We start from the raw sequence: 14235 nt of genomic DNA on the forward strand, positions 1-14235 counted from the left end.
CAAAGGGGCTCTGGTAGGAAAGCAAATTCAATCGGCCCCTCCCCCCAACCGGTCCGGGAGAAAATACCTCCTTGGAGAAAAGTGGAAAAAAACTGTTTATTAAACAATAAAACCAATATTAAACAATGAAACCCCTTGCCACTCCAGAAGAGATGACAAACTGAGAAAACCCCCTCCCCGGGTTGCAGCTCAGCTCACTCAGTCTCTGATCAGTCCCTCCGGCGCTGGAAATGTCGTGGCCCAGGCCCAGCCCGGTGGGCCACAGGTGCAGCTGCCGGTGCTCTGCTGGATGTTCAGTCCAGAGCAGGTTTCAAGAGGTCCAAAGAAAACGGAAAAAAACACAGTCCAGGGAACTTCTTTGCCTCAGCTAGCTAAACTAGCTAAAGACGAAAAAGAGCTCTGTCCCCCTGTCTGTCCATCTGCAGACAACACAGTCCAGGAGCAGGAATGTGGAGGAGTGAGAGCAGTGTCTGGAAAAAAAAACTGTGCACTTCTTCTCTTCCCCCTTCACTGTCTGCAACAAGTCTTAAAGGTGCAAAACTTACTATTCAGCATAACAGAACGAGATGATTGGGGATAAAAGCATCATATAGTCAACCCAGGACAAACACTCTGCAGCTTTTCCTAGAAATCATGAAAAATCAGGATGCCCTTCTGGTAGGTGCCGTGGCTGTAGGAAAGTCTGGTAATCACTTCCCGGGTCAGTGATCCAGCCAAGAATGGGGGAGCTGCAGCCACATGTAACCATTGGATTCAAGCTTTCTTGATTAATTCAGTTAAGAAGTTTTTGCATCTTGTGGTGCTGCTTGGGCTCTTGAAAGGAGGGGAGGGATGAGGAGAGCTTTGGGTTTAGGAGCTTGACTTATTCCCGCGCTTCTTGTAGCTCAGCATTCAGAATGAGAAGTGAGACAGGAGAGCACACTGTTTTCCTCTCCTTGTCTGCTTGGTTGTTTAGATTAGACAGGACTTAAGAAGTCCTGTATTTATGTTTAAGGACACAGCGTCTCATGGATGTGATTGTTCAGTAAATGGTTTTCAGAATGAACCAGTACTAGTACTCAAAGGCATTTTTTGGTTGTTACAATTTAGCTAGCCTTTGTACTAACCAAACTTAAAATTACTTACACAGATTACTGTACTTTGTAACTCCTATGTCAACAAGATAATTGTTCTTTGAGAGTGCTGTTTTATTTATAGCCACAGTGCTGGAGTCGATCACAAACCCACAAAAGCAAAGCTTCCTTTTATCAGTCTTGCAGTGTGCCATGGGGTCAGATCTCAATCTTTAACACTCAGTGGTCCAGTGGTGAAAGGCTCCAGAGATCTGAGAATTATTCTTGTTCCTGTCACTGATTTACACCATGAGTTTGAGCAGCAGGCTTCACCTCTCTGAGCCAAATACTCACCCCTTTTTTCTCCCTCTCTCTTTGTGTCTTGTTTATCAGATTAACACATCTAAGCATGTGTTGGTGTGATGTCCAGAATCAGTGACTCATCAGCTCAGTGTATGGCTGCAGTAATACTGCTAAATAGCTTTTATGACTCTCTTTGCATGGACATTTCAGAAGTTACTGCAGTAATGTAGCTGTAGTCATGTTTTTGTTGTTTTGTGTAACTCTTAAGTAAAGTGCTAGTTTATTGCAGTGCTAGAAAATATGTGTGAAGGGCAGCAGTGCTTAAGACATTGCCTGTACAAGAATTCCAACAGCAATGGTTAATGGCTAGGATTTAAAGACACTTTTAAGGCCAAACATTGTATTTTCAGTGTACAGTTTAAGGATATGTAATAGTTCAGTTTGACAAATAATTACATCACTTGATGTTGTGGTTTCAGCCCAGCCAGCAATCAAGCACCACTCAGTCACTCCCTCACCAACAGGATTGGGGAGAGAATTGGAAGCATAAAAGCTAGAAAACTCATGGGTTTGAGATGGACACAGTTTAATGGGGAAAGCAAAAGCCATGTACACAAACAAAGAAAAACAGGGCATTAATTCCCTGCTTCCTATGTGCAGGCAGGTGTTCAGACATCTCCAGGAGAGCAGGGCCCAATCACCTGCAATGGTTAGTTGGGAAGACAAAGTCCAAACTCTCTTGAAAGGTTATATTCAGATGCAAAATTAGTGGTTAGCACTACAAAATTGACAAAGATTATATTTTTTCTCATCACTCACTCTTTTAGAACACAACATAGTCCTTCATCTTCAAGTGAGAAAAATGGTATTAAGAACAAAATTAGCTTTCTGCAAAGTGAATATATCTGAAATGCCAGTGGAAGTGCACCTTACAAACTGATTCATCTGTAGCTATTGTAGTTTACACATGACAAATGTCAATTATGAACAGATAAAAAGGCAGTGGAACAGACAGGAAATAAAGTTTTCAGAGGGAAGAAGATAAGGAATAAAGACAGCTGCACTGTTATAAAATGATTCTTGAGGAAATCAAAATCAGGGTGACAGAACTGGAAAAAAAAGCACAATTTTATAATGGCATAAATCAATGATTAATGTAAAGAGTCATATTTTCTTAAAGCCTGAGAAAGGACACAGTTGGTCACAAAAGGAAAGGCTGTAAAGAAAACATTTTAATGCCTGAAAGATAGGCTGGAAATAAATCCCCACAGACCGATGTCTATAGAGCAGGTATTTATTTATTGCAGCCCTGATGATGAGGAGGATATCTCCTCTTAACTCACCCACCCTTGTCAAGTGCATATTTATACAGCAAGTATTGCTTAGTATCACTGCAGCATCTTCTCGTATGTGTCAGAAGTAATTTACATAGTATGATCTCATGGTTATTAGAGTGTTCTTTTGCACTGCTTGCATCTCCCCAATTCGGGGTTGTCGGGGGTCTTTGAATGCTTCCAAGGTCTTCACATCTGAACTTTTCAGCTCCAAAGATGGAGCATGCCCAGTTATGGTGTTCCTTGGTCTGTCTGGTCTTAACCAGCCTAAATTCTTTGTTTTGTGGCAAATTGGCTCTGCCCTTGCCAGTTTTTCATTCGTACTATACTTACCTATCTCTAAAGCTGTCCACCTGGTGAGTTTTTTTTTATTCTTTTTTTGTCTATTCAGCATTAAGAAACTAGTTAACCTAGCCATTACATTGTATAGAAAGTTATTTATATCCGGTTATATATAAAACCTGATACCTATATATATATATATATATATATATATATATATATATATATGTATAGAGTCATGATTTAGGTTATATTGATATCAGGTTATAAAGATATATTAGGTTATACTGATATCTTATAACTCAAACTATATAAGCACCTTGTAACTTTGATCTAAGTTATATAGGCAGCAATTTGTATGCAGTTCTTCTCCTTTAAGTACTTGCCACAACACGAAGCACATCAGTACTTAGTAAAGTAACCCAAATCTGTTTTTTCCCTTGTAAATGTAGTGAATGGTGTTCATTACAAGAATTGTTTTTAATATCTTCTTTCTGGAAGACCTGGAGTGCTTCGTCTCGCATCCTTGATGTTTCCAATAAAAAAAAGTATCTCTGGTGGGTGGGACAAGAATATTAAATCTGGTAAAACACTGCAATAACTATATTGAAGAATGAGTTTTATGCCTGAGGGCTCTGTTTTGTACTGAGATAAACCGGCAAAAATCTCATCGGCTGCAAAGGTCAATAGCTGAGTATCAGAGGTCAGAACTGACTGTGCCATCTGGAAATGAGAGTATTGCACTGCTCCCTGTAAAGCTATTTGAAGAGTAAACTATTTTACAAGTAAGTGGAAATAGATGTTAATAAGATTTTAATGGAGTTTGAGTGTGTTGTTAGTTATGACCTTAATAAAAATATGAGTTTTCTGGGGGTGATGAAACTGCTGGTGAGTAAGCTTGCTATTTAGTAATCTGAAATGCTTGAAAATTTCTTCAAGTGACTGTGTGCATTAACAGTACCTTACATATTCTAGGGGGGGGGGGGGGGGAAAGAGATCTCCTTTAAGATCCTTGTGAAAAGCAGCTGCTTTTTTCAAATTTTAAATACATAAACTGGACACCTGAAAAACAATGTACTGGAGAAGTAGCCTATTTTTTCCCACTGCAGTAATGGCTTTTTTTTTTTTTCATGAGACATATTTATTTCCTACTGATAGTTTTTTGGAAATCAGTTTTCTACAAAATTTGAAAGTTTGTACCATGGGGCATTTGAAATACTTCTAAAATAATTTTTAAGAGCCTATACATGTGGCATTAATTATATTTAAAAAGATCTCTCAGATTCTTATATTGATTGATTACTGATTACTTTTTCCCTTCTCTGTGTTCTTCTTGCCCTTAATGTTTCCACCTCTGCATTGCTATTGTGCAATACACAACAAATGCTTACTGAGGATAAGTTTGGAGAAGGATTGAATTTTATGGAAAGTCACAGCAGAAAACCCATATTCTTCCTCTTGTCAACAGATATCTAAAAATAAAAATATTAATTGGCAGCCTATTTTCCCATATGCTGTGAAATGTTAAAATTATTTTTCTCATCTACACCAAGGTAGATCAGGTATGAAGACTGTCCTCATTATCTTGAAAAGTTTCTGTTTGTGCCTTTTTGTACCCAGGGGAAGATTGATAGGAGAGACAGAGATGAAGATGCCTGGAGCCATGGCTATGCAGATTATGCACCAAATACTGCTTCACCAATATCTTTCTCTGGGGCAGTATGCAAGGCAAGAAACCTTGAGCCAAGTGAAGTGAAAAAAGGATCTGATCCAGCTCTGTCAGCTGGAGCTTTAGCAGTTGTTCACTCTGAACCTGAGCCTCTATCTCTCCTACCCCACAGAAATGCTGTTGTGCCTATGGCTTTGAAAAGGTTTGCAGACTGTACAATACTGGGGATAGGGAGTTACCGGTTGAGTCTGATGAGGGAAGACAAGGAATCAGTGAGTGGAGTGGGAGTGGTGTGGCACTTGGCTTGTGAGGAACTCAAGCGTTGCTGGAGCTGGGGTTGAGGCTGGCAGCTGAGAATGAGCCTAGAGCAACACAGATATTGAAGGAGAGATTCCAAGTTCACAGCAGAGTGGTGGGGTTTTTGTATGAATATTTCTCATCAGGATCCCCTGGTCATTGATGTCAAACTGTCTCAGAGGGCTTTCACAAGAAGGCAGTACTTCCTGCTCAAAATTAGGAGTTGCTGTATTGGTTTGTTGATGAGGGGTGGAAAGGTCAGGCCAGGAGGAGCCTTGCTAGAAAAGCTGCTTACATTTGGTGGAGCAGAGCAGCCCCGTGACCAGAGCCTGAAGGGCAGGACACTGTCTCTGAGAGTTAATGGAGTTTTTGTGATGTACAGCAAATGTTCATAGGACCCTGAAAATGGCCTTGAGTGCTCTGTGCTGAGTGTCAGCTCTGCATTTCAGGACACAGGCTTCTCTTCTTAGAGACAGAACTTAGTCTGGAGAAGGTGACAAGCCTGGCTTTTACAGAAGGACTGGAGTAGCTCTGCCCCATCAGTGTAGCACAGAGCCACAGCATGTTGGAGTCTATCCCACCTCAGCCTGCCGGAGCTCCTCAAAGTGCATACTTGTAATGTATTAGTCTGTTAGTTTTATTTTTTCATGGTGTGTGGTGGTGGTTAAATTTCAGCTGAGGTGGATCAGTGAGAGCAGGTTGTTCCAAAGGTAAAAGGCCACACAGAGCTGCTGAGCAGCTCCACGGGGTTAAACTGAGTGACAATAAGCTGGAATTATATGTCCTTCAGGCAGCAGTTTGAGTGTCCAGAGTATATTTTTGAGAGAGACCCAGTCTGCTTTGAGCACCTCCAGCTGAAGGAGAAGGAAAGGCTGGTCAAGGGCTGGGACATCTGTCCTGCTTTGACCTCACTCAGCACCCCAGCTGCCTGCTGGAGACACTTCTGGGACTCCATGAACATCTTTCTGCAATGATGAGGGTTGAGTTCACAAGCAGCATAGGTCACACACGGGACACGCCTGTCAGGAGAAGTTTAAGAACTGAGGTAGCTACACGGAGAAGTTGTGTTTATTGGGTAACTGTGCACATTGAGTGTGATGGTGTTATTGCCATTGATGCAAAAGCTGAACAGTCCTTAATGTTTTTGTTTGTTTTCCCCTGAGCATTCAAGTATGGGCAGGTTAAGCAGTGGTGTTGAGGTGCACATTAGCTTTGTGATTAATTGTCATTTATTAACTTGCACTTGGATCAGAGAGACAGGGTGTGTAGAAACTCAGAGTCCTTCCATAAGGCTCTTTACTTTTAAAGGCAAAGTCCATATGGTTAGTATTTCTTATCAGAGAATCAAGCACGTCTGGTGTGAAAGGATTTGTGGCTTGGACACACAAGGAGCTTATCTTCAGCGGGAAAGGCATGGCTGTTTTACCTAGGGGCAGCTGACAAGCCTCAGTTGTCCTGAGATAAAATGTAAGGACAAGAGGCTTTCATTTTAATACTACATAAACTTGCCAAGTCAGCTAGATAGGAAGGTAGGATTTAATTTACTGTGTTTACATTGTGATAAATCCACAATGCTTGGTCTTTGATATATTTTTTCTCTAAGAATGAGTGGTATTTATTGCTTAACCCCAAACCGTGTCTTCTTTTTTAGAATGTGGAGACAAATTCAGACATATAAGACTCTGAAGCTCTTCCTGAAATACAAAGAAATTATTTTTTAATAAAAGGAAGAATTTTTATACACTGTTACTGCAGTAGTTTAGAAAAAGATTACTGAAAATCCATGTCCAGACTTACCTCTACAAAAAGTAGGGATAACTCTGAAGTAAAATCAGATACTACTCATGTAATCAACTGTTAATCAGTTTGTGGCTTTTGATTTGGTATATTTAACTGTTACCTGTAACTTCATTGCAACCTGTGTCCTTTTTTTAGCTGAATACTTTACTAGGTCAGTGGTCATTTTTGCCAGTGACTTAATGAGGTCAAAATGACACCTAGAAGTTTCAGCTTGTTGGTTTCTTTTTTGTAGCTGCAGCTATACTTAAGGTGAAAGATCCTTTTGGAAGCCTTTGCATTGTACGTTTGGCAGGGTGAACCAAAAACCACTAACTTCAAACTGTAAAAATTGGAAGCTTTCAGTCAAAGAGGTAGCAAGATAGAAACAAATAGTTTCTATGGTCTTTATTAACCATTTAGGCTCGCCAGTTTACTTCACAAACTGTAACTGCAGTAATTCTAGATTGTCCTTTCCCAGCTGTAATTAAGGTCATAGATACAAGAGTAAATATTAATAAAAAATAAAAGCAGAATAGCAAAGGGAGACAAGGTGTAAGAATTTACTGAAAGGTGTTAAGGTGTAAGAATTTACTCAGGCAGAAAGGCATTTTTGAAAAATTCTTTAAGTGGTGATTCTGGGAAGACATGTGCCCTGAATTTTGTGGACTTGACAGTTGAAGAGTTGAAGGTATATATAATGAGGATTACTAGAACTTGGATTCATTTTTTCCTTTTTAAGACTGACTCCCATACTGTTCCAGATAGAGAGATAGAGCAGAAATATTAAATTGAAAATATATTCAGATACTAAAAGTAATTTTTAATGTCTTGGTTTGCTTGTTGACAGTGGTTTGTTTTGATACTTTGACACAATTCATGGTGCCTTCACATATATTAATACATCCTGTATCTTAAGATGTTAACCAAAAATTTATTTTTGCTTTACATTTATAGCCGTCGGTCTGGACAGTATACAATGAACCATGACCATTCCAAGAAGATCCCCGATGGAGCATCGTTTGACCGCTCAGGATCCCAGGACTCCTTGGATGAACTGTCTATGGACGACTACTGGAAAGAACTTGAAAACATCCATGAAACCAGAGGAAATAATCACGAGGGACGAGTAGCACTTGTAGTGAAAGAGCCAGATGGTAATGAAATCTGTTCTGTCAATGTTCATCAGTTTGCTGATTTAGGAGTTTTTCTTCAAATCTTATTTTAAGACATGGCACCTACCTAATGCAGATCAAAAAAGGAGGTCACTTTCCTGAAACATCTGCTTTGAAAATTCTGTTGCTGCTGATGCATGTCACCAGAAACAGGCAGTGCCCTGAAAGACAGTTTTATTAGAGACAAGTAAAAGGCTGATTTTTCTTTGAATGGTACTTGCAGAATATTAGCAAGGTGCCTGTGAATCAGCAGCTGAACTATTTGCAGTTGACTGTTGAACTAACTTACCCTTTCACTCTTTGTGTATGTTGTTCGTTATTGTAGCTATTGGGATAGAAACCTCATGCTTTAGAAGACAAGCCAATGATTAACTGATTTAAGTTTAGTGAGTAACTTTCTATGCTTGTAACTATTGTGATTGTTCAGTTGTACTATTTGTGTTTCTCAGAAGCATGAATTATGGGCCACTCCTTGGGGCATGGTCTTAGAGGCTGGGCAATTTTTTTTTCTTATTTTGTTTTTGTGTCCTCTCAGATAAAAGAGGAGTAATGTCCTTAATTGAAGTTTTCTCTCAAAAATTATTTTTTAACAATGCAGTAGCTGCCTCTCTCCCATTCTTACAAGACCCATAGTCTCAGTAAATTAAAATGGTAAATTTTGCATTTTGGTACGGCCTCCACATGAGTGAGAAGAATGAACTTCCAAAGGGATTTGCTCTTCTGCCTCCATAAGCACTTTGAAAAGTCACTGCTCTGAAGAGCATAACAACATGGCCCCTGGGGAAAGCAGCAAGGCTCCCAACCCTTGTGACTGGGGAGCTGTGGGATTTTCTTACAGAGCCGTGGGGCTTGTCCAGAGCAGCAGAACCCATTGTTCTGCAGTACGCAAACCTCTTCTCTTGCTGCAGCTCACTGGTGTGGCTGTGCCTTTAGGCTCTGCACCCCCAGCCCCACCACTTCCACTGGGTTTACATGGAGCCTTCTTCCCCCTGGTTACTGCAGGGTGACTCTGGCGTGAAGCCCGAGTGAGTCAGCCCAGCTGAGTTACCAGCTCAAGCATGTGTTGCTGTGCCCCACACCTTGCCTAATGTGCAGCCCCTCTCTTTGGCACAAGTACTCCTGAGCACATGGGATGCTGCAGCTGACCTCAAACTGGCCAGGCGAAGGCAAGGAAGGGGAGAGAGGTTGCTCACAGCTGCTCTGGAGCATGGGTGTAGCCCTTCTTTCCAGCCCTGATAACAAAACCTGAGAATTTCGTCAGAGGCTCAGGATGTGGCTGCACAGCCCTAGCAAAATTCATACTTAAATTTTGGTGTCTGTTTTCTGCTGTTAATATTAAGGTGCCCGCTTGAATGTGCTCTGGGCACAGTGAATCAATAGTGAAGCTGACATGCCAACTTTGGAGTATTTTTAGATATCTGATAAATGGAGAAATATTGCTTGAACATTTGAGAGAATTGTTGGCATTCAGCACAACCTCAACTGCTACAGACAGAACTTAGTGTTTTATAGAAAATATCATTAGCGTGATACAGATTTCAGAAGCAGAAGTTTTGCCATTGGTGACAATATTTAATAGCTTTCTCTTCTTTCATGTGCAGTGATCTGTCAATAAAGGGTACCTTATCAGCTCTAAGACTAAAGCAAAAATTGTTCTGTGGGCTGTCAGCAGGCTGGAGACCATGTCATAATGTAGCATTAAGGTGACTTGTGTAGGCTGGTTTGTCCTTCATTAAATTGAGCTAGTGGAAGGCTGTAGGATTAATGTATCAAGAAAAGTGGGCAGAACCATGTCAGTAAGAGAGCTAAAAAGATTGAGTATCGAACTAAAAATCAGTGGAGCAGCAATGATCTGGCTTTCAGGCTTCCCCATACACATTTTTGTATAGGTACATTTATAAAATGGTATATGATTTTAATGGAAGTGCTGTAGATTATTATAAAGATTGCCACATAGCAATCTGTATTGGATTAACTACTTTAAAAGCTTTGATATCATATATTAAGCCTTTTGAGGCTCTTTAGAAACAATAGCTTTTTTCTGAGTCATGACAGTGTAGGTAATTCTTAATTGTGTATCCCCTTGATACTTTTCTGTGAATTATATTAACCGTCTCGTGTCGTTAAAATCCAATGTGCTTGGCAGTACTAGAAAGCCAATGTTTATGCCTTCTTCTCTTCAAATTGCTCAGAGGGAGAACTGGAAGAAGAATGGCTGAAGGAGGCAGGTTTGTCGAATCTGTTTGGAGAGAGCTCTGGCGACTCCCTGGAAAGCATGGTGTTTTTATCCACACTGACCCGAACCCAGAAAGCTGCGGTGGAAAAGCGAGTGGAGACTGTCACACAAACCATGAGGAAAAGAAACAAACAGCACCAGATTCCTGATGTCAGAGATATCTTCAGGCTACAGAATGACTCAAAGGGAAAAGTGAGTTCCTGTCGGTTGTTTTGTTTGATTCTGGCAGAGAGAAGAGAGGGACCTGTATGGATGGGGGGAGAGCAGAGTGGCACATGAAAGGGATATTTCCAGAAGATTTGTGTCTAACTTCATTGATTCCCGAGGGAATTTTTCCCTAAATTTTCAGGGATGGTGTTTGTCCACATTCAACATTGCATTAAGCAATTTTAGTATTTATAAAGAAGCATGTAATTGGCCTCACGTTAAAGGTGATGAATAAAGGAATCGCTCATTTTAATTGGAATTATTTTTCACACGGATACGAAACTCATCACAACAATCACCCAAAGAGCTACCACAGGCCTACTTTTACCTTTGGGTGATTACCTCTTACTTACAGGTGCTTTTGTTTGTTTGTTTGTTTATAAAAAAGGGGGGAAAATGGAGCATTAGCCTAACCTTCTTGGTTTTGGCTAGGTCTTTATGCCTATCAGCTGGGAGTGTAAACCCCATACTAATTGCCAGGACCTATGTGTGTGTTAAACTGTGTATGGGAAGCTACTCTGACAGGCCCTGAAAGGTCCCTGTTTCCCATTATGGGATATTGAAGAGAATTCCTTTCCCATATGCAGGAAAAGGGAAGGAGGGAAATGGAGACTATGATTAGAATTCCTTTTCCATGGCGAGGGGTGTGTGTCCTCTCTGCTCCCTCAGAACTCTGAGATCTTCAGCCATAAGAATGAGACTTTATAGCATGACTGGGTTACCTGACCTCAGCTCTGTCCCTTGTTCTCACTGCTGACATTGTCTTTCAGTGCAGTGGTTGTGGTGATGGAAAACACGGTGAATTTTGAGGGCATTTAATTTCCTCCTTCCCTCAACAGCTTCCTCTCCTTCAGCAACTCTTTCTAAACTCAGTTGAAGTGTAGTGGGGGAAGTGGTGTGTTCTGGAGGCACAACTTCCCTTTCACTGTTCTGCTTTGCCTGTGGTTGCAAAAGAGATATTAACTCCATAAAAGCTCTCTGGGATCTGATTTGTAATTGACTCTACCTAAAAATTATAAGATCTAATAGCAGAGCAATTTAGGTAAAATATCATGTAGCTTAAAGCAATATAATTTCTCTTTTTTTTTCTTTATTTCAGTAAAGCACAAGAAATATTCATGTCCCTGTATGTAAGCTACATACTGTAATGTTTGAAAATCCTATGTCACAGTGTTCAATAGATTTTTCTTCTCTTAAACTACATGTTTTGATATTGAAGACACCACTGAGAAGCCAAATTATTTTAGGCATTTAAGATGTATAAAACAAATGGTTGTTTATTAAATATAGAAATATTGGGGGAAAAAATCCTTCTAAACTTGTCTCCTTGACAGATACGAAGTAATACAAGTATAGGGCCTCAAACTTGTACTTCATTCCTTTCTCCAAAGCAAGATAATTGTTCAGAAATCATTGCTTGTGGTTATTCACCAAATCTGTCACCTAAAGGCTGTTGGAAGTAGCTTCCACTATGTCCCTAAGTAACTTGTCTCACTGCGTTGTTACTCACCCATCATTAGAAAGCTTTTTATATAACAAAAGAGGACTGAAGCCACCTGCAGCTGTATGAAGTCATTCCAGTTTAATAATAGCCTCTGAAAATCCTGTAGCCTCCCTTCATCTGGAGGAAAGCAGGAGGAAAGGTAAAACAATAGTGTTGATGTTTTGCATCAACACAACAATTGTGTTAATGTTTCTCCTGAATTTCCTGCTCTATTCCCAAAGAGAAGCTAGGCTTTTGGTACCCTGACAGCTTCCCATTCTGCTTCTGCTTCTTTGTGAAACAGAGATATTTTTTTGGACAATCGTGCTAACTTCTTCCTCCTCTCAAGATACCTGATTAAAAAAAAAAAAAAGAAGAGGGAAGTGAAAATACAGATTGTGCCAGTAGGATAAGTCTTTAAAACTTGCATTTGTCTTCTCAGTAAGTATGGAGTTACAAATTACTTGAGTAAAATACAATTTGAAATTGAGTTGCCAAAAAGTAAAAATGATATCTGGGTAAAAATGTATATGAATCTATGTGCACCCATATGTATGGGCATAGATTTTCTACTTGTTCTGAAATATTTTGTCTATAGATGGTGTCATCCAGTTCACAAAATGTCACATCTTGAGACTGGGAAGGGCAGCATTACAGAAAGGAGAGGATGGTTCAAATCCCTTCCTGTTCTTCATCTCTTCAAAGTGTCCTGGTTTTGTTGCTGGAAATCTAAGCTCTAAGCACAGATAACGGCAGGCTGCCCTGCAAAAGGGATGGGATTGCTCTCTAGGGGAGGCAACCATGTAAGCTTTTTCAAGAGAAAGGAATTTGGTCTGAGTCAGTCAAAACATCTCCTCCAGATTCCCTTTCCATATCCTTACTAGTGCGAACTACAGCTTCAGGTCAAACTGCATTTTCTTATTCTTTGCCACTCTGGAAAATAAAGTCATTCACCCATGCAGCCTTCTAGGAAGAAGAGGAATTGATTTAATTACTTCTTTTTTTAATTGCCTAGGTTTCAGATCCCCTTAGACTTTGGCAAGAGGTTTTCTTTTGAAACACAGAGATGTGCTTTTGCACATCCCTGAATTGCAGGAGTGTGTGTTTTAATCCTGCACAGAGTCCAAGGAATTTCTACAACCATGCACTAGGTTTTTATAGGCATGCATATTTATTTTTCCTTTCTTAGGTCTGTGATGGAAGTGAACCTTCAGCTGTGAGAACAAGTGAAAACAAAAATGATACGCGTGATGCAACAAAAGGTAATGTCAAAATGCTCTCTATTTTATTTGTTTTTCTTTTGGTTTGTAGGTGTTCAACTACACAGGATAGTAAATGGGGCCATATTATATGTAAATTTTCAGCAAAATAAAATGAAATTATAATGAGAAACCTTTTCTGGACTGAATTGTTGATGTGTAAAATTTTAAGTGTGCCTGTAGGTTGTGTCCTTTGAGCCACCTGAGAAACCCAGTTTATTATCAGGGATCAGCTCATGATCAAGCTGTCTGGGAGAAGTCTTCTCTTGTAGCTTATGCTCAGGTTGTTTCTGATCCTTAATTTATCGCCTCTGGTCTGTCTCTGCTGTAAAGTACAGGAAATGAAGGTCTATGCATAAACTCATCAGTGCATACAAAAGAATAAAACCAAATGGACTAGAAGCAACAAAAAAAAAAAAAAAAAAAGAGAACTGTCTGGACTCAAGCATTAAAAAAACTATGAGAATTAGCTATATACCTGTAGCTCAAATTAAAGGAAAAACAGGAATTAAAGAAAAAAGGTTGTTTACCTTTTCAAGTAATATGGAAATGAAATAGTGTTCTGTGTGCTTAGGTTATGTTCAGTGGTGTGTGCTTACAAGTGAGAGGTGCAGTACCCATGGAAAATCCTTTCCTCTCACAGGATAGTACATCACAGAAGTCCTTAGCTGACTCCATAGTTTGTGTTTTGAGAGTATGATTTCTGATGAAAGACTTTGACAGAGCTTTCTGCTGTTCTTCAGGTCCAATAGTAAAAGGATGGCTGTCCTGCATCTTGTTGGGTTTCTTCAAAGTAAGGGTTGCACTGTGTCTGTTGTACCACCCTACCCACCCTTGTATCAGGTTATTTAAGTTTTAAGATGCATCTATTTAAGTTTTAAGATGCTGCACTGTTATTCTGCTTTGTTGATATGTTGGGGTTTTTGCTTCTTCTGGAGGACTGGATAGCACATAGATGTTACACTGAACCATATACCCACACTAGCAGGCAGATCAAGTTACCTATTTCAAGTTAGTTAGCTGTAATTAAGCCACCAAATAAAGTTCTGCTTCAGTTCTAGAATACTGACCAGTAGCATTTTGGAAAAATTGCTACTTTAGAATTAGACTTGGAAGACAGCAGTGGACAATACAAAATGTGCATGGCAGTTGAATTGGGAGA

General features: G+C 39.9%; 1 protein-coding gene across 3 annotated transcripts in view; it reads left to right on the plus strand.

Moving 5' to 3' along the window:
- Positions 1-14235, plus strand: part of ARHGAP18 (Rho GTPase activating protein 18) — a 95391-nt gene that overhangs the window by 48984 nt on the left and 32172 nt on the right. For 2 of the 3 annotated variants that reach the window (XM_036404581.1, XM_036404580.1), the window contains exons 2-4: positions 7671-7870; positions 10081-10316; positions 13004-13076. In XM_036404581.1, the coding sequence (XP_036260474.1) occupies positions 7671-7870; positions 10081-10316; positions 13004-13076 (509 nt within the window). Of the gene's footprint in view, positions 1-7670; positions 7871-8213; positions 8275-10080; positions 10317-13003; positions 13077-14235 lie in introns of those variants that run through there. The other variant, XM_036404582.1, reaches the window with a different exon arrangement.

Source organism: Molothrus ater, chromosome 3 (assembly GCF_012460135.2).
Source record: "Molothrus ater isolate BHLD 08-10-18 breed brown headed cowbird chromosome 3, BPBGC_Mater_1.1, whole genome shotgun sequence".
In the NCBI taxonomy this organism is placed as follows: Eukaryota; Metazoa; Chordata; class Aves; order Passeriformes; family Icteridae; genus Molothrus; species Molothrus ater.